This window comes from Thamnophis sirtalis, unplaced genomic scaffold (assembly GCF_051295495.1).
Source record: "Thamnophis sirtalis isolate CommonGarterSnake01/CBP01778 unplaced genomic scaffold, rThaSir2_p1.2 scaffold_5, whole genome shotgun sequence".
Taxonomy (NCBI): Eukaryota; Metazoa; Chordata; class Lepidosauria; order Squamata; family Natricidae; genus Thamnophis; species Thamnophis sirtalis.
The window spans coordinates 78,496,320-78,518,365 of record NW_028261385.1 but is presented as its reverse complement, the minus strand read 5'-3'; the positions used below and the strand labels follow the sequence as shown (position 1 = coordinate 78,518,365).

Here is a 22,046-nt window from a genome sequence, read left to right as displayed (position 1 = left end):
ACTACCTGAAGAACTTTACATTTTGTGAAATTACGGTATGTATCAGTTTGAATTAAAAAAGCATAAGATGAAGGTCAACTTTGGCCAAAGTGAGATATTCTTGAGTGGCAATTGGCCTCTTTGGGAGATCTAATTTATCTATGCTGCTTGTCAAATGAATATTTGGTTCAAGTATACCTTACTGTTAGTTTTTAAGCAAGACAATAGTCATTACAATATAGGTTTCAGTGTATTCTTCTACAAAGATGGAAATCATTGCTGCTAAAATATCTTTTCAGAAGCAAGATGAATAACAATCGATATACATTCATTTAATCCAGGCTATTATTTCCCATCAAAAGTTAATACAATGAAATAAAGCTTTCAGAAACAATATTCCCAAAGTTAGTCTATATAATGGAATCATTAAATTTACTTAGTTGTCTCATTCATATGAACGCAATGAAATTAACCAATGTACAAAATCCACTGATATGAGTAGGATGTATCTATAGATAACGTATAAGCACAAATACTTTTTTTAAAAAAATGAGCCTTCAAACCATTCAAGAGTTCTACATGATCAGCAGATTCCAATTTTATTAGTAATAATTTAAAACATATTATTTTGTTTCTTGTTCTGTAGAATTGACTCAATTACATGGATTGTATTAGGTAACTGTACAGTATATTCTTCTACTCTTCTTTTTTCCTATTTTGAAGATGGTGCTATTGGAAACTGATGGAGAAAGGATACAAGGTTGAAGTTAATTGTCAGAGTTTGAACATAATCCTGTAAGCATATTTTACAATACAATCTAATCCTGGGAGCTATTTCCCTTACAGCAGGAACATTTATCATTTTTAAAAGAATAGCATCAATAGTTTCAGAGGGTTTTTTTTTGTACCCAAAGCAATTCAGCTCAAATCAAAGTTTTCCCTGTGGGGTAAAAACATTAGCAAAACTACAACAGTTTGTGGATACTATTATACCTGTTTTCTTTTAAATCTGCATTTGAACTAGCCTAAGAGGAAGGTAGCCTGCTTTTATTATTCAAAACTAAACACAGAGACTTAATCTGCTCCAGTTTTTTTCCTTAAAGAGTCACAATAAAGCAGGCATGCCAGCAAATATTGTGAGACAGCTCTAATCTGTTTATACTCCTAAAACCGTTCCTGAAAAACATAAATTCAACATTGCTCTAGCAGTACTGCTTTTTCTGTATCCAATCTGGAAATCTAGACATTCAGATAATGGAAAGCACTAATTTTGGTTTTTGAAATGCATTTTTGTTTGTATTCAATGCAGTGATTTATGAATGGATGGATTACTGTAATGCACTTTACATGGACCTGACTTTGAAGAGAATCTAGGTTCAGCTAGTGCAAAATGCAGCAGCATGGACAATTACGTGTGCTTAAATCAGCACATATTACACCTCTGCTCTGCAAGCTATATTGGATATCAGTTTGCTTCAAGCTGCTGCTGATCTATAAAGCCCTACTTGACATGAGGCTGGGATATTTGTGGAATCACCTCATCCCAATTACATCTACTAGTCCCATGAGATCTGACAGAAAGGGCACATTGCAGATCCAGTCTACAAAGGAATGTCAGCTGATGGCACCCAAGAGACCTTTTTCTGACAGCCCACCCTTTGAAATATCATTTGCCCTGAGGAGAGATTGGTCCCTACTTTGTTGGCCTTTCAGAAGAGCCTGAAAACATGGCTTTTGTCAATTGGTTCAGAACTTGGTGGAAAGCCTGCTAAGAGGTTGTACTTTTAGATACAACATAATCTCCACAGATTATGTTCTAAAGTTTTTAAGTGTTTGTTTTTTAATTTTGGGATGGGGTGGAGTTGGGTGTATTGTTTTCTGGATTTTTAACTTCATAAGCCACCCACAGTCACATAAGCGAGATGGGTAGCTATAAAAAATTAATAGATTCATTAGGAGAGCCAATAGATGTGATCCTTTTAAACACTGCAAAGAAATCAGGAGACTAAATGAAGTCCTGCCTCAGCCATGAAGCCAGCTAGATAACTCTCAGCCAGTTATTCCTTCTCAGCCCTAGGAAAAAGGCAAAAGCAAGCGCTTCTGAAAAACTTGCCAAGGAAACTGTAGGGACTCATTCAGGCAGTTACCAGGAGTCAAGAGTAATTGGAAAGCACATCCAATTTCATTAAGGAATGCAAGATTTCTTCTTTTACTCAAACCTTCAATGACTGAATTTGCAGTATATACTGGCATAAAATGTGGCTATGTATTTGATTCCTTAGTGTGTCTTGTGCAAATACAATCAGTATAATTTTATATTGCACAAGGCTACTTTTCTAAAGCAACATATTAAGTATATATTAGTTAGAATGCAACTACAGACACTTATTAGGTTATGAAATGGCACTCTGAACTTCACAGCATATATTTTTGTTCTTTGTACCATCATAGTTTTCAATATTGAATATACAATTGTATCTAATATGACAATGCTTACCTTACATTTTGAATTAGCAATCTGTGTTTAATATTAGTGTATTGTATAAATCCAGCTAGTATCACCTGCACAAAGCTACTCATGAAGAAATGGCAGCATTTCATGTTATTTAGATGTGAGCACTAGATTTATTGCATTTGTATTCATTATTCCCTTTTTGAAGCTCATGGCAGTATTTTAAGTCATTATAAGACTATGACCAATTTAACTGAGTGGAAAAATAGGTTCCAGGGTACCTATTTTCTAGTTGAATATGGATTTGAATTGATGGCAGGTACATACATGTTATATAAGATTAAATTAATATTCCAATAATCTATAATTCTGTTCCCTCTGGCAATCAAGCAGACTTCTGGAAAATCAGGAAGAGAGTTGGGTCACTTTCTGTCATGCCACATGCATCATCTCCTACCCATCCAGCCTGAGGAGATTCATGCTGCTATCAGAGGCACAATGTTGCTTTATGCAGCTGTTTATCACAAAGCTAATAAATTCTGTATACCAAATAAATCCAATTATTACTTCAAGAAACAGAAAACACCTCACTGACTGCATTTTACAACACTCTGAGCCACAAAACAATCACATTTTAGCTTAGAGTATTATGCAAACCTAGCAGAAAAGATTTAATTACAGTTATTATGTAAAAAGCTAGAATGATATAGTGATTAAAGTACTAGGCTGGTTCAGGTCTATCACAGCTGTGAAGGCCCATTGTGACTCTGTGCCTGTCACTCTCGGTCTAGGCTCACACATTATTTTGTAGGGCAAAAATGGGGCCAGGATTATAAACATGCCTCAAACCTCTGAAAGAAAGGTAGAGTATAAATTAGTCATACATATAAAATAATCAACATTGAAAAGTCTACATTCTAGTATGCATTCTATATAAAAATGAAGATAGGTCTCTGCTGAATTTTGGCACAGAATATTGAACTCACAATGCCATAATCAGTTTGAAAAGAACCAGTGAATATCTTTAGTCACACCAGTTTAGTAGTAACTATACTGGCAAAATTAAACATGCAAGAGTCACATTTGTGAGATAACAATTTGATAAATAAGCAAGGTATGAAAACCCAGCCGTTGTGGCTCAGTGTGATATACTACAAAACTGAGTTAAGAATAAATTTAACTATTAGTCAGAAAGCATATTATATGAACAGTCTTTTTTATTAATAGCTACTGTTATTAAAAGCTACATCAAGATTCTGCTTGGCGACACAATTTCCTAATACAGAACTTTAATCAAGTCATATTGTACAGTGCAATTTAAAACCCATATTATTTATGTATTTACTTTTTAAAATCTAAATACGTCCTTAACTATCATTATAAAAAAAAATCTGCCTGGATTGGCAGCATTTTCCGGAGAACTCAGCCATGATTTTTACATTTCACTGCCTTGTTTTCATCTCGGAAGAGAATGGAAAAATTGTAAAACTAACGACCTAGAGCATGAATCCTACTACAAACCTACTAAAATTATACTCGGCAAAACCTTCATCCGGAGCAAGTTTATATCAAAGCCAGGCTGACTTATTCCCAAAGAAAACACTCTGCATCCGGGTGAATGCAAACCTTTTATGTCCTATCCACGGAGCATTATAGGATACCCAATAAATATGACCTTTTTTTGTTTTTTTGTTTGTCACAGCAGGATCAAGTACCCCACACTAACAAAACCTGGCTCTGCATAGGATGTTAAGGGAACCTGCGGCTGACCCTTTGGCGATACCATTAGGCCCATTCAAAGTTGAAGCACACCCCGCCCCCGCGCTGATAACGAACTCCCTCTTGTTTGCCTTTCGGCCTTGCAAGAACGCGCCAACAGAAGGAGGAAAAGGCGGAGCGAACCATTGTGCTCGAAGGAGGAGGATCCCGATCAATGAGGCTCTTGGGCCGGCTCTTGGACTTTTCCCTACCACTCTCTCTCTCGACTTCAATACACCGCTGATCCCCTACCCAGTAAGAAAACCAAGACGGGCCAGAGAACTGTACTCGCAGCTTCTCCCACCTGACTTTCACCCCCCTCACCACCCCCTGATTTCGAGGCAAATCTTTTGGTGCGCGCCGAGTCGGAGCGAGCCTCCGAGGCGGCTGGCGCGAGGAGCGGCGGGTGCGCGCCCTCGAGCTCGCGGCGGCCGCGGTTTGGCTATTGCGGGGGGAGGGGGAAGGTAGAGCAACGGGATAGCCGCGGCGGGGTAGGAGGAGGTGGGGGTGTGGGAGAGGGTTCGGCGCGCGTGCGCGCGGGTCAGGTAAGCGGGGATCGGGGATGGTCGCGCTCCGGCGGCGGCAGGGAGACAGAGGGTGGCTGCCCTTTTCTTTCTTTCTCCTGATGATGGGGGACTTTTCTTCCCGCCAAAACGGGAATGATGAAGGCTTGGGTTGGCGGGAACCGCCGCCGCCGGGAGAAGGGCGGGTTGGGAGGTTTCTGTGGCGCAACCCCGGACCCTTCGGGGGAAAGGGGTGAAGGGCACCGGTGGGCTTAACAGCCGTGCGCTGCTCCCTTCAGCCTCTCCCCTACTGCCTTTCCTTCTCCTTCCCTCGCTCCGCCCGCGGAACAGCGGCTTATGTTTTTGAGGACGGCGCTCGCCTGCAGCAGCCCGGCTCGGTTCCCTCCGCAGACTTGACTCGCCTTTCCCCCTCCCCGCCAGCGCAGCGAGAAGGAGCAGCATGAGCCGCGATTTCAAACCGGGAGACCTGATCTTCGCCAAAATGAAAGGCTATCCCCATTGGCCAGCCCGGGTAAGCCCCCTTTCGGCTCTGTCCCTTCATTTCCTTTCGCCTCCCGCTGTTTTCCCGGTTTAAAGGGGGTGGGGAGGCTCCGGATGGTTCAGGACCTGGCCGATCGACCCTTTTGGCTCTGTGGGGTCCCTGGCAGGTCCTTGAAAATCTCCCTTTGAACTTAATGTATCTCCTTGGCCTTTGTTTGGGGGAGGGGCGTGTTTGTTTTGGGGAAGTCTCATTACATATAGAATAACAGTTGGAAGGGACTTTGGAGGTCTTCTAATCCAACCTCCTGTTTTGGCAGGAAATTCTACACCACTTCAGACAAATGGTTATCCAATACCTTAAAAACTTCCAGTGCTGGAGCATTCACAACTTCTGGAAGCAAGTTGTTCCAATGATGAATTGTTCTAACTATCAGGAAATTCCTCCTTAGTTCTAGGTTGCTTCTCTCCTTGATTAATTTCCACCCATTGCTTCTTGTCCTGTCCTCAGGTGCTTTGGAGAATAGCTTGACTCCCTCATCTTTGTGGCAACCCCTGAGATGTTGGAACACTGCTATCATGTCTCCCCTAGTCCTTTTCATTAAACTAGACAAACCCAGTTCCATACCCAGATACCCCACATGCTTCTTTTTTTAGCCTTCTTGTTTTGATGGGGTATGATCTACAACATATTTTCCACAGCACCCAAAGGCCAGACAAGGAATAATGGATGGAAACTGATCAAGGAGAGATTCACCCTAAAAATTAAGGAGAAATTTTCTGAGAGTAAGAACAATCAACCCAAGGAACAGCTTGCCTTCAGAAGTTTTGGGTCCTTCATCACTGGAAGCTTTCAAGAAGAGATTGTCAAAAATGGTATAGAGACTCCTGCTTGGTGGGGAGATGTTGGGATAGATCAGGGGTTGCCAACCTTTCAGATCTCTGGGATCACTTAATTCATAATTTTAAATCCTGCGGACCACTACTATGATTTTTTTTTAAAAAAAAAATAGTATTTAGTGCAATATAAAAATGCAAATAATTTTTCTGCGGACCGCCAAAATTTTCTCATGGACCACCAGTTGGTGACTACTGGACTAGATGACCTACAAGGTCCCTTCCAACTCTTGTTACTCTGATATACTTCTTCGGGTACATAGTGTCGATTCAGTACCCTAAAAGTGGCAGGCTACTTTTGGATTCAATTCAGCACCTTCAACCTGTTGAGTTTTATTGCTTAGAAGGATGTGTGGACCAGGACATTTCAGTATGTTGATGAGTTAGCATGTTGTGTGACTACAATTTCAGCACTAGGGATCTAACCTTGACTTTGTCCAAATCAGATGGTTTGTAACTTGGTAACCTCCTTGTAGAGAAAGCTTTTTAAAAGTAATTAAAATGATAGCCTCGTTTTAAAGGACTCTTAAATGTATAATTTTATTACTGTTAGCTTTAAAATATCAGATGATTTACTAGTGCTACTGAATGCAGTGCAGAAATTGTATAGATGTCCAAAAGTGTTTAGTTAAGTTATATAATTGCTGTTAAATGTAACTAAGATTTCAACAAACCACAGATCCAGCTCTTCAAAATATAGAAAACCGTAGTTCATAGCCAAGTCTTCATAATTTTGCAGCTGAACTCTTTTATCGTTGTGGGGTTTTTTTCAGATTAGCAATTATAGTAGAAGTAAATAGCTTTGTAGTAGTCCAGTGGAACAAAATCTGTCTTGATATTAGAACCCGTCATTTCTGGATTTTCCATTTTTTCACCTAACAACTAAACACATTATGTTCACTCCTTTAATTACATCATTCAAACTGTTGATTAACAACATGAAGTAGCAGAAGTAGCAGTTGGTAAAATTTATTAGCTTCTCTTTTTTCATTTTAATGCCAAACTACACTTTCTAAACAGTTTACATCCGACAAATATAAATGATCACAATTGGATTATAACATGCTTATTCAATATGTTAAGGGACTATTGCATTAATGAGTAAATAGAGACAGAAAGGTTTATGTTTGCATTGTTTTCCTTTTTTATATGAATTTCTGTATTCCAGAAGAAAACATAGATGTACAACCAAAATGTTGTTTGGAGATAGTGTTCCTCCATTCACCAAACGAAGCTATGTTACCAGGGATTACACAGTTGCATGATCCCAGGAATAATATGCATTTGGCTTAAGGCACAGACAGTGCACCAATGCCTGCTCCAAAATAGATTGTGGGCCCTTTTTTAGCTCAAATAAGGTATTTTTCTGTCATTGGCAGCTATCAGGAAATTCTACAAGATGCATCTTATTTAAGAAGACACTGACAGTTATGATATGCATGCCTATACCCACTTCAAAGCACCATTAGGTTTCTGATGCAAAGTGTACCACATCCTTAGCAATTACATGATTATGCTAAAATATAAGAAACCAAAAAAGTTTTAGCACTCAAAGATTCACACCTGTATTGTGCCATGAGCATTCAGAAGCTCATACCTGATGTGTGGTTAACTGTTGTTGATTAATGAAGTATATATCTAGGTAGAATGAAATATAAATGGAGAATTAAATGGCACTAAAGTAGAAAAACTAATGAGTATCAAATTCAGTGACAAGTTTGAACATATAGAAAAAACTGATCTCAGTTTGCTGTTAGTTGACATATAGTTAGCAGTTGTTCTTGTTCATGTTAAATAAATAGAATAACTATTCTGGATAAAATCTAATTGATCATTTATATATTGGATATTCCCTTTAAACTTTCTTCGTTGACATATAGGCAACTATACCATGCAACCTTCTATTATCTTGACACTGAATGGTTCCTTAGAATAATGGACTGTTGAAAATAAAAGTCAAAATAAGTAGTTTCTCTCCAATCCTGGTTGATCCCCAAAAGCTAAACAGGGTTGGATTTGGGTATCATTGAATGGAAGACTACCAGGAAATGGCAAGACATTTTAAAAAAAATATCCACAAAAGTAGCAAGCCAGTATGCTGTTTATAAAGAAAAATAAACTTAAATAACACATATATTCTTAGACGGGAACTAGAAGTTGAGCTTGACTTGGGGGAGACTTTATTAAAATAAATAATCTTTCCTGTATTGTAAATTGCCAGTACACTTCTTCTAAAGAACAGTAAACTTGGGTACATAGATTAAACTAAGCCCAAATAAAGCAAACTGAATAAAACAACTAGTTTTTCATGTGCCTTGACCTAGATTTATTTATTAAATTTATATGCCACCCATCTCATTATCCAGAGTCACTCTGAGCAAGATGAAGAGACTAAGTCAGAATCTGAAAATATTCCATAATTATTAGTATAGACACAAATAGGATGCTGTTACAAGTGACAGAATGAATGTAATATACAAATCTATATTTCCCATGTTCAGATACTGCTTAAGCTTTTGCCACAAATATACTTAGATTAATCTCTATTAGGTGATATTGTATACATTCATTCATTGTCCCAAGCATGCCACTATTAAAAGGGACTATCTTATTAAAGTAAATCTTAGAGGAATCACATTTTTCAGTCTTGGATGGAAGCAAATTATAGTTTTCATAAGAATACAGAAATGTTATGGTTGCATTTAACACATTGCTTTTTTAAAAATCCTTTGTTACCTATAAATATTTGGATTAGATTTATCTTTTTATTTAGTTGTTGTTTGTTGCTGTAGGTTGATGAAGTTCCTGATGGAGCAGTGAAACCACCGACAAATAAAATGCCTATATTCTTTTTTGGCACTCATGAAACGTAAGTCTTTTTAGGGCAAAGTTACATTAGACAACGGGACAAATCAATCCCTAATATTTTATTATTTCTTTTTAATAATGTCTGAAAATATTGCCACCAAGCCTTTTATTCTAAAGGTCATTTCTAAAACTGGAATAAGATAAATAGGCAGATAACATGCCTAATTACAATATCAGATCATTACAATTCTTATAGTTTGATGATGTGTAGACAGTACAACTTTAAAATGCAAGAACGTATTTCTTCCGTTAATATTTATGCAACAAGATAATTTAGTCATTCTTTGCTTACAAGCTGGCTTTCTTTTGATTTTCATTTAGAAGGTGATGATTTTATTCTTGTTTTCTACCGTGCTTCCAAGTGCTTAGAATTAGACAGATATAACTTTAGCATTAGCACCCATTTATGTCTGCCATAAGTACTAGAGATAGTCCTCAACTTACCGACAGTTCTGGGTGTCATAAAATACGGCACCACCCCACCCCCGTGATCACATGACCACATTTCAGGCACTTGATAACTAGCTCACATTTATAACTTCGCAGCATTCCACAGTCACATGACCTCAATGTATGACTTTTTTGCCAGTTTCCAGCGAAAAACACCCACTCAGAAGAATAGGTTCAGACTTACAACATCATGATTCTCTTAGTAACCATTATAAACTTGGATCCAGTCACATAGGTGCCTCAATTTTATGACAGAATTTGCATAATTGCCCAGAACTACCAGTAAAATTAAGTATTGTAATGAAACAGTACATTGCCTGCATTCTACGAGCGATCCTTTGCAAGGCAGAGCTGAGGACTACGTCCAATTCCTCGCGGATAAAGTTGCTCGGCTTCGGGCGGACCTGGACTCCAATTCTGCAGAACCAGCTGAGGCACCAAGGGATAATCTGGTAGGACATCACTGGATTGATTTTCAAGCTGTTACCCCTGAGGACGTGGACAAGGCCATGAGAGCTGTAAGTGCTTCCACATGTGTACTGGACCCGTGCCCCTCCTGGCTGGTTGTTAACAGCAGGGAGGTGACACGGGGCTGGATCCAGGCAGTTGTTGCCGCCTCCCTTCGGGAGGGGGTCTTTCCCCCCGCATTAAAGGCGGCGGTGGTGAGACCCCTCCTGAAGAAGCCATCTTTGGATCCAGCCGTCCTAAACAACTATCGTCCAGTCTCCAACCTCCCCTTTGTGGGGAAGGTTGTTGAGAAGGTGGTAGCCTTTCAGCTCCAGCGGTCCTTGGAGGAAACCAATTATCTAGATCCCTTCCAGTCGGGTTTCAGGCCTGGCTACAGCACGGAAACCGCTTTGGTCGCATTGATCGATGATCTCTGGAGAGCCAGGGATGGAGGTCATGCCTCCATCCTAGTACTCCTTGACCTCTCTGCGGCTTTCGATACCATCGACCATGGTATCCTTCTGCAACGACTGCGGGAGGTGGGGGTGGGAGGCACTGTTTTACGGTGGTTCTCCTCTTGCCTCTCGTACAGGTCGCAGTCGGTGCTGGTCGGAGGGCAGAGATCGACCCCTAGGCCCCTAACGTATGGGGTGTCGCAGGGTTCGGTCCTGTCCCCCCTCCTCTTTAATATCTACATGAAACCGCTGGGTGAGATCATTCGACGGCACGGGATAAAATACCACCAGTATGCGGACGATACACAGCTGTATCTGTCCGCCCCGTGCCAACTCAATGAAGTGATTGACGTGATGTGCCAGGGCCTCGAAGCTGTTAAGGACTGGATGGGGGTTAACAAGCTTGTACTCAATCCAGATAAGACCGAGTGGCTGCTGTGCTTCCCTCCTACTAATTGGCCAAGTGTTCCATCTCTCAGGCTGGGGAGTCAAACAGTACGCCCCTCAGACAGGGTCCGCAACTTGGGAGTCCTCCTGGACCCACAACTGACTTTTGAACATCATTTGTCAGCTGTGACCAGGGGGGCATTTGCCCAGGTTCGCCTGGTGCACCAGTTGCGACCCTACCTGAACCGGGAGGCTCTCACAACAGTCACTTGTGACCTCCAGACTGGATTACTGCAACGTGCTCTACATGGGGCTGCCCTTGAAGAGTATTCGGCGACTTCAGCTTGTCCAGAATGCAGCCGCGCGAGTGATCATGGGTGCGCCTCGGTTCACCCACGTAACACCTATCCTCCGCGAGCTGCACTGGCTGCCTGTTGATCTCCGGGTACGCTTCAAGGTGCTAGTTGTCACCTACAAAGCCCTTCATGGTATTGGACCTGGGTACTTGAGAGACCGCCTACTGCCAATTACCTCCACTAGACCAATTAGATCCCACAGACTAGGCCTCCTCCGAATTCCATCAGCCGGCCAGTGTCGACTGGCGACTACCCGGAGGAGAGCCTTCTCTGTGGCTGCTCCGACCCTCTGGAACGAACTCCCCATGGAGATTCGTACCCTCACCACCCTCCAGGCCTCCCGCATAGCCCTTAAAACCTGGCTGTTCCGACAGGCCTGGGGCTAAAGGCTCGCTGCCCCACTTCGAATGGTATGATTGTTGTGATTGTTGTGTTTTTAACTATGCATGGTTTTTATGTTTGTTACTTTGTTTGTATTTCCCCTCCCTTTTGAATTGTGAGCCGCCCTGAGTCCCTTCAGGGAAAAGGGCGGCATACAAATAAAGAAATCTAAATCTAATCTAAATCTAAATCTACTAAAACAAATGTTTATCTGGATATTTCTTTATCAGAAAGGCAGAAATGTAATACCAAATAGAGAAGAGTTAAGAGAAAGGAGGACTAACTTAATATGCATAAAAGCATAGCTTTTATAGCATAGCTATATAGCACAGCATAGCTATTTTGCATTATACAGTTCTTTCTGTTTGGTTGTCACTGCAACAATGTTGCTGAGCTAGTTGAGTGTTATTGGATTAATTGGTATCAAATATAAACTTCAGTATCTTGCTTGTTCCTTTCCAGTTTTACATTGCATAGCAGTAAATATTGCATGGCTCATTATTATTTAGTAAGAAGACACATAGTATGCTATATTTATAAAGAGTACTTATTCCTGTCCCAAGTGGTATAAAATCCTAGCATTTAAAAATATTGTAAACAGTTTTTGTAAAGAGTAAATATTATACTCTTATGCAGATTTTTCCCCATTATTTCCTTTGTAGTGCATTTTTGGGGCCAAAAGATATATTTCCCTATACTGAAAATAAAGACAAATATGGCAAGCTAAATAAAAGGAAGGGCTTTAATGAAGGATTGTGGGAAATTGAGAACAATCCCAAAGTTAAATTTTCCAGTCAGCCGGTAAGTTATCTTATAATTTGATTTCTATTAATAATTTGCATCTCAAGATTTCTTTCAGAATATCCATGTTTCTATGTGCTATAATCCAAATTACTGGATAGATTATAGAAAAAGTAAATCTCAAAACATCTTAATTGTAGTTGAATAGACCAAGCTTACCAGAGTAGACCATAATAGCTACCCATTATATAGTCAAAAGCCAGTTCTCCTGTAACATCCATTATTACTGTTTTCCATAGGAAGCAATAGTTATAAAGGACTTCCAGCACCTATGTGCTATTTGCAGTGATTGACATCTCACACAGTCATAAATATTTGTTCCCAGATATTGGAAATTTCTGCTTATTCTTGAGAGAAGGAATGTTCTGAAGATTTTAGAATGAAAGCCCTCTTTTCTCTATTCCCTGACAAAACAATTGAGAGATATAAGTATTATATGTATATCTCTCATTTCCAGGAGTATACAAAATATTCTAGAAACATTCTACATTGTGGAAATCGTTTAGAAACCAAAGTAGCACATAGAAAGAGTGATGGAGAAGCTTGATTCCATGTTTTCTATCATTAAAAATGTAATGTATGCCATACCATTGACATGGCAGTGATTTCCATAGTATAACAGTCATTACAATTAATTGAATTTTATGTTTCATTGAACTTAACATTTATCCTGCAAGCCTGAAAATACTAGGTTTTTTTTTCTGATGCAAGTTTTTAAAAATAATGTAATAACAATTTTAAGAGAACAATTGCTAAAATCCCACCCGGGGTAATTAACTCATTTAGTATTACCTAATTAAACTTAGTTCATTGTTACTTACTGAACAGCTATATTTAAATATTATGAGATGCTCTTAGACCATCCTCATGGTAAGGTGTTCCTAAGAGAGATGAGTAAAGAGAAGAAAGTTATAGTGTTTCTTTATTTATTATATTTTTTTAAAATCTTGCCTTTGTAACTTTATAAGTACCTCAAAGCAGTAAACATTCATAATACTCCTTCCTCCTATTTTCCCCATAACAACCCTGGTTAGGCTGAGAGAGAGTGACTGGTCAAAAGTCCCACCTGACTCTTGTACCTAAGGCAGGCTTAGAACTCACAATCTCCTGGTTTCTAGGCCACGTTAACTGCCATCAACAATGTAGGCTCCCAGCTGAGTCATCCAACGCTTGATTATCATATCACCTAGCCAGCTAAAGCAAGCAGATACTTGAATTGGCAAAAATGGTATAGGAAGATGTTGGAGGTAATTGGTAATTTTACTGACAATTTTTAAGGCAACCTTCACCTGTATGGAGAATGTAATTGAAAAATCGCTCATTTAATTTTGCCAATAAACTCTACGGATAGTATAAAATGACTAACAGATAGCATCAGATGATGGAGACCTTGTATCAGATGGTACTCAACATCTGATGCTCAACAACATGCTACTAAGAGCTGGGGATATTTAAAAGTATGAACATGGGAAACCTTTACATAGTGAAAAATGAAATGACTAGTACACATTGACATCTTGGGTAGTAGCAAATTGAAATTAACTAGAATTGGATGTTTCTGTTTACCATACTGTATACATTGCCCTGAAATCAGATAAACCAGGAGTATCAAATTCAAGGCCCATGGGCTGGACCCAGCCCTTAGGGTGCTTAGATCTTGCCTGCAGGGCCATCCTGGAAACAGTGATGGACTGGTCTGTGGTGCCTATTGCAGCTGAAAACTGAGCTCGTGAGGGTTGCCCGCAGTCCTCTGGAGTACTGTTTTCGCTGGAGGAGGGTTGCAGGAGGCCATCACAGCCGAAAACAGCTCATGTCGCCCCCAACATGAGTGACGTCGAGCTGATCATGCCCACCTTGGCCATGCCCCCCCCCCCCCCCCGATTCACCTGAGGTCAAACACACAACCCTGATGTGCAATATAAAATATTTATATGGACATTCTTTTAACTGACAAGAATGGAAAATATTGTTGCACTTTTTTTCCAGTATCTATTGCTCAGTTACTTACATTTTTGCATTTTTTCAGTCTCAGCCATCAATTAACACTACAGTTGTTAAAGAAATAGATCAAGAAGAAAGCATAGACACTACAGAAGAAAATGAACAAAAAATGGGTCCCAAGCGAAGAAAATTAACAGCTCTTATTAAAGTAAGTGATTTTAAAGTTTTAAGGAGCTGAATGCCTATGGAGATTCTTAATCATCCAGGTCATGGTTGTCCCAAATGTGCTTTTTCAATAGGCAACTGGACTTCTGAAACATCTGATTGTTCTTTGAAGACCTTTCTCATCTAAGAAGCTTCCCCAAAAAGTCCAGTTACTCTTGGGGGGGGGGCATCTTTGGGACAACCATGACCCGGATGACTGAGAATCTCCATAAATACAGTCTTGTGGCTGTAGTCAACATCTTCCTACAATAGCTCCATAGTTTAAAAGAGACATGGTGATTGTAATGAATTACAGACAGGTGCTGTTTTGTATACTTACACATTCTGAAGCATTCAATTTTAATTTCAAGCCTTGTATACTCTACTGCTTTCAAGTTTGCTGAAAACCAAATCAAATAAGAACACAATGAAGGCACTTTAAGTTTGCTAAAAAAACATTTTTAATGGAAGATGCCTATACAATATATACAAGTGCAGCCAGGTATGGAAAATACACACTAAGTAAAAGGTTAAGTGAAGAAGTGTGAATGAATCATCTTATAACTTAATAGGTTTACAGCCTGTAGTCAAGTCTATCCAGTAAAGGAAGAAATTTATAATAGAACCCAAGGCAACAAGAAATAAACATATGCACATCAAAAGGAAATAGGCCCTAAAATGTACTTCTTATAGAGATTGGAGGATCTTTACAACAGTTTTGGAGCACTAGAAGTTTGTTAGCAGGGATTTGAGAAGAATTGATACAAGCGTGTCTTACTACAATTTTTTCTCCTTTTCTCCTACCACTCAAAATTTCCATTTCTACAGAGGCACTATGATAGATAGCCTTGATAGTTTGATTCAACCTAGACCTGGGGGAACTTTCCAAGTGCCCCTAGATCCTCACTATAGATAGCACAGTATTATTTATTGTGTCTCTGCTTGTTCCCTGATTTCTCCTATCAGTCACATGGTAGCTGTCTTTTGACCAGTTGGCCGCCCATGCCACTTGCAATATCTGTGTTCTCTTCACAATCTTCCTTGGGTTCTTCTTACTTCTATTCCCTACTTACAACCAAGAGATGGAGTAGTTCTGAACCTGTGGAAAGTAACAAATTTGACTCTGACACAACTATACAGTTTCAAAAGATTGCATTTCCAATTCTTGTAAAGTATGTACACTAAATCTTGAAGAACCCTTTCAAGGGGCAGCTGAGGCATATTCTTTGATTTTTGACTATATTATTGTTTTACACTCCTTAGAGGTTTTTAAAAAAATAAATAATAAAAGGGGGTTTTCCTTGGTGAACAAGGAAAGTCTTCAGAACCTGCTCAACTCTGTCAACTGATTCCTAGACTTCTGTGTCAAATGCTGTTGTGAACAAGAATATAGAAGACACACCAAAAGAAGATCTGAGTTAAGTGCATGCTGGACTGTTGGCATATCAAAGACTGTAGCTCACAAGACCATAAAAATATGCTTGGATATAGATACAACTGTTTAATAAGTACAAATGCACAATGCAGTTTAATAGGTATAATAGCGCCCTCAGCATTCTCATCAGTGGCTAATCAAACTGAAGAACGAAGACAAATAAAATTCCAAAGGAGATTTTCCAAATGAGAAATGGACTGAAGACAGCAGTGTGAAATACAGTAGAAGGAAAAATTACAAAAAATTTGGACAAGAAGGCTAAAATTGAGTAAAGGAACAGAAGTGGGAAAGCAATCAAAGAAGAAAAATCAAGATTTGAGTTTCCGTTTTATTAAATAATTAACTTTAATTGAATTCAGTTAGATTTACTTTCAAATAAATGTCAGCATCTTGGTCTATAATTGACTAAAGGGGAAAAATGAAAAGTACTTTGAGTACAGAACAACAGTATTAAGATAAAAGTTTGTTTATGAATAGCTTAATTTGCTTCTAAGAAATAAAATGAATGTCTAGTGAAGAGATGTCCTATTTGCTTTTCTTTAAATTAGCCTTATCTTCATACACATTGAGAACAGAATGAAAATTAATATTGTTGCTTTTCAAAAGAGGTTTTGCTTACTGTGGATTACATAATCACTTTGTTTGAATCCTCTTTATATTCCTTACAGAGAAGTGGCTGTATCAGCCCTGTGATCTGAAATATTGCCTACAGGCAAAAAACTTAACAGTAGAAGCCCTTTTTTAGCAGCAGACGGCAAACATAAATATTGAAGAGATGAAGTTTTTGCTAACAGTGAAAACTAGAACATCTATCTTTAATTATTAACTGTTGATCACACCATTATAAGGATCTAATTATCCAACCTCATCAGTTTTATGTCCCTTATTACAACTATGCCCGGTGACTGCTCAGGAAAAAGATCTTGGATTAATAATTGAGTGAAAATGACCACCTTATGCATACCTGTAAAAAGAAGGGATGGGGTTAAAGACAAATTCCATGCTAGAAATCATTGTAGGAAAATGTAAATATTGCTAGACTATATAAGAGTAATATAAATATGCAGCATAACTACAGGTGCAGTGTTTTGTTCTGTTGTAGTAATTGAAGTTCATGTGAATGATAAGAAAAGGTTAATTAATGAACAGGCCAGCTGATAGGGACTAGTAGCTGGTTTTGAGTGAGAGTTTGGATTTCTTAACTTTTATTTTTTTTTATGCATGCATAACAGAGATGGGTTGCTCCTGGGAGGCTCCGCCCAGATACTTATGTGCAGAAGTGTCACGGGAGCGCACCCAAACCAGTAGTAAAAAATGGGCAACCCATCACTGATGCGTAACATATTTGGGGAGTTCAAATAGCTCACTGAACCATAATCTAGTAAGCACATTTTAAGTCATTCTCTTGTACAAAAATAGCACATACCGTTTATGTTCACTGTGTTGTAAGAATCCTTAAATGGAATTATTAAAGTGAAGTATTAATTTCAGATTATGTGATCTGTCACTTAAACATTGCTTCATTGAATAAGTTAAGCTTGTTGGTCAAAATATATAGGAGTGTATCTATAAACAGGATTAACCCTTTCTCTATCCTCTTTTCAGTTTACTTCTTTTTATTACAATGAGTTGAAACTCAACCTCAGCTGGCAAACAGCATTTTTTTTCTGCAATTGCATGAATCTATTTTTTTCCAAAATTTGGGCCAGTTTTCTGTGTTTGCCTGAAGTGTTGGCATGATTATTCAAAGGACTTCAATCATTTATTTGGAACTAGATTAAAAAAAAGAAATCCCAAGTAAAGGGAAGGAAGAAAAATTGATAATTGTAAACAGTGTTAGAAGGGGGGGGGAAATGAAATGCCTGTTTTCTGTGTGGGATATTGTTATAGGATTGTTTTGAAAATGTGGGACTATGTGCATACTGTAATTATAACACTTGCTTGTGGCTTTTTTCAATAGCTTTTTAATCTGTGAAACTTTTAAAAGTCTGCACCTGCTGTGGCAGTAGCAGGAGGTTCAACTTGTCTCCAGCATTTCCTGTAATGTAACCTTGTGTCATCAATGCTGCAGCTATGGGAAAGTTAGGGCTGAGTGTTGAAGTTTGAAGTAGTGATTGTATTTGTACAATATGATAATTTACATCTTGTTGTTTACAAACAGCAATAGTTCAAACCAAAAGTAGATGCTAAAAACTACCCTTCAATATTGCTTGTTTCATTTTACCTTAGCTTATGCAAACTCACTATAGTTTCTTCAAAATAATGATTTAATTTATATACAAGCCAGGTCAGTATCTTGCAGGAAAGTCTTTGTTATCTTTTCCATTCCCTTTTCAAAGTACTACCGTGTGAGCAATCTGTAATTTCAAAAAAAAAATCATGTACCATTGTTATATGGAGAAAGCAAATAGACTATCTTTGTTCGGATGAGAAATAAGTATTGTATAAAAATTATACTTTGTATATAATAAGCGTGATTAACCAAAATATAATAAGCAATATAAGAATGAAAAGAGATAGAAAATGCCAAAAAACCTGATAATGCGAAGAATGTATCCTTGATGCTGTTCTTTCTAGTAGTTCATTGAGGGAGTGATTCTATAAACACCGCTTAAGGCTGCGGTGGTGAGGCCCCTCCTGAAGAAACCGTCCTTGGATCCAGCAGTTCTTAACAACTATCGTCCAGTCTCCAACCTCCCCTTTGTGGGGAAGGTTGTTGAGAAGGTGGTGGCCTTACAGCTTCAGCGTACCTTGGAGGAAGCTAACTATCTTGACCCCTTCCAGTCTGGCTTCAGGCCCGGTTACAGCACTGAAACCGCTTTGGTCGCATTGACCGATGATCTCTGGAGAGCCAGAGATGGAGGCTACGCGTCCATCCTGGTTCTCCTCGACCTCTCAGCGGCTTTCGATACCATCGACCATGGTATCCTTCTGCGACGACTGCGGGAGGTGGGGGTGGGCGGCACTGTTTTACAGTGGTTCTCCTCCTACCTCTCGGACAGGTCGCAGTCGGTGTTGGTGGGGAGGGAGAGATCGTCCCCGAGGCCCCTAACCTATGGGGTGCCGCAGGGCTCGGTTCTGTCCCCCCTGCTATTTAACATATACATGAAACCGCTGGGCGAGATCATTCGGAGGCACGGGATTAAGTACCATCAATATGCGGACGATACGCAGTTGTATCTGTCCGCCCCGTGCCAACTCAATGAAGCGGTGGACGTGATGAACCGGGGCCTTGAGGCTGTTAAAGACTGGATGAGAGCTAACAAACTGGTACTCAACCCGGAAAAGACCGAGTGGCTGTTGTGTTTTCCTCCCAAAAATTTGGTCAACGTGCCACCAATCAGGCTGGGGGGGCAAAATTTATACCCCTCAGACAGGGTCCGCAACTTGGGAGTCCTCCTGGATCCACAGCTGAGTTTTGACCATCATTTGTCGGCTGTGACCAGGGGGGCATTTGCCCAGGTTCGCCTGGTGCGCCAGTTGCGGCCCTACCTGGACCGGGAGGCTCTCACAACAGTCACTCGAGCCCTTGTGATCTCTAGGCTGGAATACTGCAATGTGCTCTACATGGGGCTGCCCTTGAAGAGCATCCGGCGACTTCAGCTAGTTCAGAACGCGGCCGCGCGAGTGATCATGGGCGCACCACGGTTCGCCCATATAACACCAATCCTCCGTGAGCTGCGCTGGCTACCTGTTGATCGTCGGGTGCACTTCAAGGTCTTACTTACCACCTATAAAGCGCTCCATGGTAGTGGATCTGACTATTTGAGAGACCGCCTTCTGCCAATTACCTCCCTGCGTCCCATCAGATCGCACAGAGTAGGCCTCCTCCGTATTCCATCCGCCAGTCAGTGCCGACTGGCGACTACGCGGAGGAGAGCCTTCTCAGTTGCAGCTCCGACATTATGGAACAACCTCCCCGTGGAGATCCGTACCCTCGCCACAGTCCAGGCCTTCCGCACAGCCCTCAAGATCTGGCTATCCCATCAGGCCTGGGGATAGGATTACTCTCACCCCGCCCGAATGTTGAGTGAATGTTGTGTTTTATGGATAATTTTCTTTTATTCACGATTCTTTTTCTTTTTAAGTCTTGTCTTGCACTCCCTTCCCCTGATTGTTGTGAGCCGCCCTGAGTCCCCTCAGGGAAAAGGGCGGCATATAAATACTCAATAAAATACTAAAAAAAAAAATACTAAAGCTCCAAGAGAAAGATCAATTTTGCCTTGATATGTACAATAATTAGAGCAACTTAAAAATCAAAATGTAGTTTAGAGAGGATAGTAATGCTGATACTTCATAAAATTTTATCTGGGCTTCCAGCTCTTGAAACTTGAATGTGTGCATTTGATTTCAATATCACATCAACTTTTAAATGCATACTGTCTCATACGTATTTCCTCTGGTAATATTTTCCCTTGGAATCTCAAAAATATGGTTGCAGACTTTTGTATATGTATATATGTGTATATTTATTATATTTGGTTGTTATTAGCAAACATATAATCTGACTATGGATTAGGGGATTAGAAAAAAAATATTTCAATTTCATAATTTAAAAAAGGCTTTGTACTTTGCCCCAGGCCATAGTTTAGCTATAATTTATTGAACAAATAGCTGGTAGCCTGTATATAAATGGATTTAGTGGAATAAAATGCAACTGGCTACAATTTAGCAAGTAATACAATGTGCCAAACTAAAACTAAACAATCACATAGTGGTTCAATATGTGAATTTAACCAAACTATTGTTAAATATTTGTGCAAATATTTGTTCAGGTTAATTGTTATATGATTATTATATAATTAATTTAAATATCAAAATAATAGTTGAGTAAATCTAAAGATGTGCATCATTGGTTTGAAGATTAAAAAGGCTTAATTTTGTTTTCAGACAAGGGCAATCATACTCAAGGAAGAATTAATTCTGAGTGTAGGCATTATTGAGTTTAATAGATGATAATTCAGCAGCTTTTACAAGCCACTTGAAAATGTGAGACAAAATAGGATTTGTTGGTTTCACTTAACCTATTGTCTAGTGAATACCAGAATGGGAGGTTCAGCCTTAATGTCTTTAAATATTAATTAGATAGTATACATAATTTTGTAAGTTCCATCTCTCATATGTTGAACATCTGATGCATTCTCTGATAGCAACAATGGCCTTTTTGCAGAACAAAGAAGTTGAAAGAGGATATTCAAGAAAAAAATATTTTACATTTACCTGCTCCAAGTAAATATAAAAATGAGTTTTTAAAACATGACAAATATGTACTCCTTTATATTTGGGCATGTTTATTTATCCCTTCTGAAAATTAAGACGGATTGATAGAATATAAGAATAAGAGCTATTTTGACCATGTTCGTAAAAAAATATTCTGATGTCTTGTTCTAAGGGATCTGCTAAACCAGACAATGAAACTTCTGAAGCTGAAATTGAAGAAAAGGAACTGGAAACTTTAAAAGATGATGATTCTCCAGAAAAACCTAGCAGTGAAGTATGTTGATGTAAAGCATTTGAATTATTCTGCATTTTATTGCATTCTAATTCACACAATATGAAAAATTGGGATTTTTCATTCACTCATACTTACAGCTCTGCTATTTCTCAAAGAAAATCACCAAATGATATTACATATTCATCGATTGATAGATTCAGAAAATGATACATTGAGGGTTAGTTAAAATTATTTTAGAGCAGATATACTTAGGTTTTCTTAATAGTAAATTGGTTAAAAGTGGTAATTAGAACAATGTGACCTACAAACTGCTTCTGAAACTTTTGTTGTCAAACTTGCTTAAATATCCTCAAGTACTTTGCTGATTCTTTGAATTCTAAGTGTTATTTTGGGAGGAATATTAGTCAAGCAGAGGCTATTAATAATCAGTATATATATTTATTGCAAATAGCACTGCAAATTGATTTAAATTAATAACTGCTTTGGTGTAGATTTTTTGGTAAATTTGATTGCAGTTTTTGTTTTATGTTAAAATGTTAGTTTGAGTATTAAGAACTCAAAAGTTCAGTAATTCAGAATGATTTTAATAATGTTCTTATCCATAGGATATGAATAAAACAAGTGATACGTCAGTCCCTAAAGTTGCTAGAAGGGGGAGAAAAAGAAAGGTAATACTTATTAACTTATACAAATATATTACGATGTCGATTTTATTTCAAACAATAAATATATACTTTAAATAAAGAATACTCTTTCAGAATATTTTGCTAGGCTATGGC

General features: G+C 38.9%; 1 protein-coding gene and 1 long non-coding RNA gene across 6 annotated transcripts in view; one reads left to right on the top strand and one right to left on the bottom strand.

Moving 5' to 3' along the window:
- Positions 1-297: 297 nt before the first annotated feature.
- LOC148045438 (uncharacterized) lies at positions 298-4,189 on the bottom strand. The gene is made up of 2 exons (XR_015696737.1): positions 2,477-4,189; positions 298-718 (listed from the first exon to the last, which is right to left on the bottom strand). It is a non-coding gene; the product is annotated as an uncharacterized LOC148045438 (long non-coding RNA).
- Positions 4,190-4,425: 236 nt separating this feature from the next.
- PSIP1 (PC4 and SRSF1 interacting protein 1) overlaps positions 4,426-22,046 on the top strand; it is a 29,040-nt gene continuing 11,419 nt past the window's right edge. Inside the window, exons 1-7 of one of the 5 annotated variants that reach the window (XM_087716097.1) lie at positions 4,426-4,444; positions 5,044-5,224; positions 8,880-8,956; positions 12,094-12,232; positions 14,259-14,381; positions 21,205-21,306; positions 21,873-21,935. In XM_087716097.1, the coding sequence (XP_087572223.1) occupies positions 5,153-5,224; positions 8,880-8,956; positions 12,094-12,232; positions 14,259-14,381; positions 21,205-21,306; positions 21,873-21,935 (576 nt within the window). In that variant the 5' untranslated portion in view covers positions 4,426-4,444; positions 5,044-5,152. The other 4 variants (XM_087716098.1, XM_087716096.1, XM_087716099.1 and 1 more) reach the window with 4 other exon arrangements.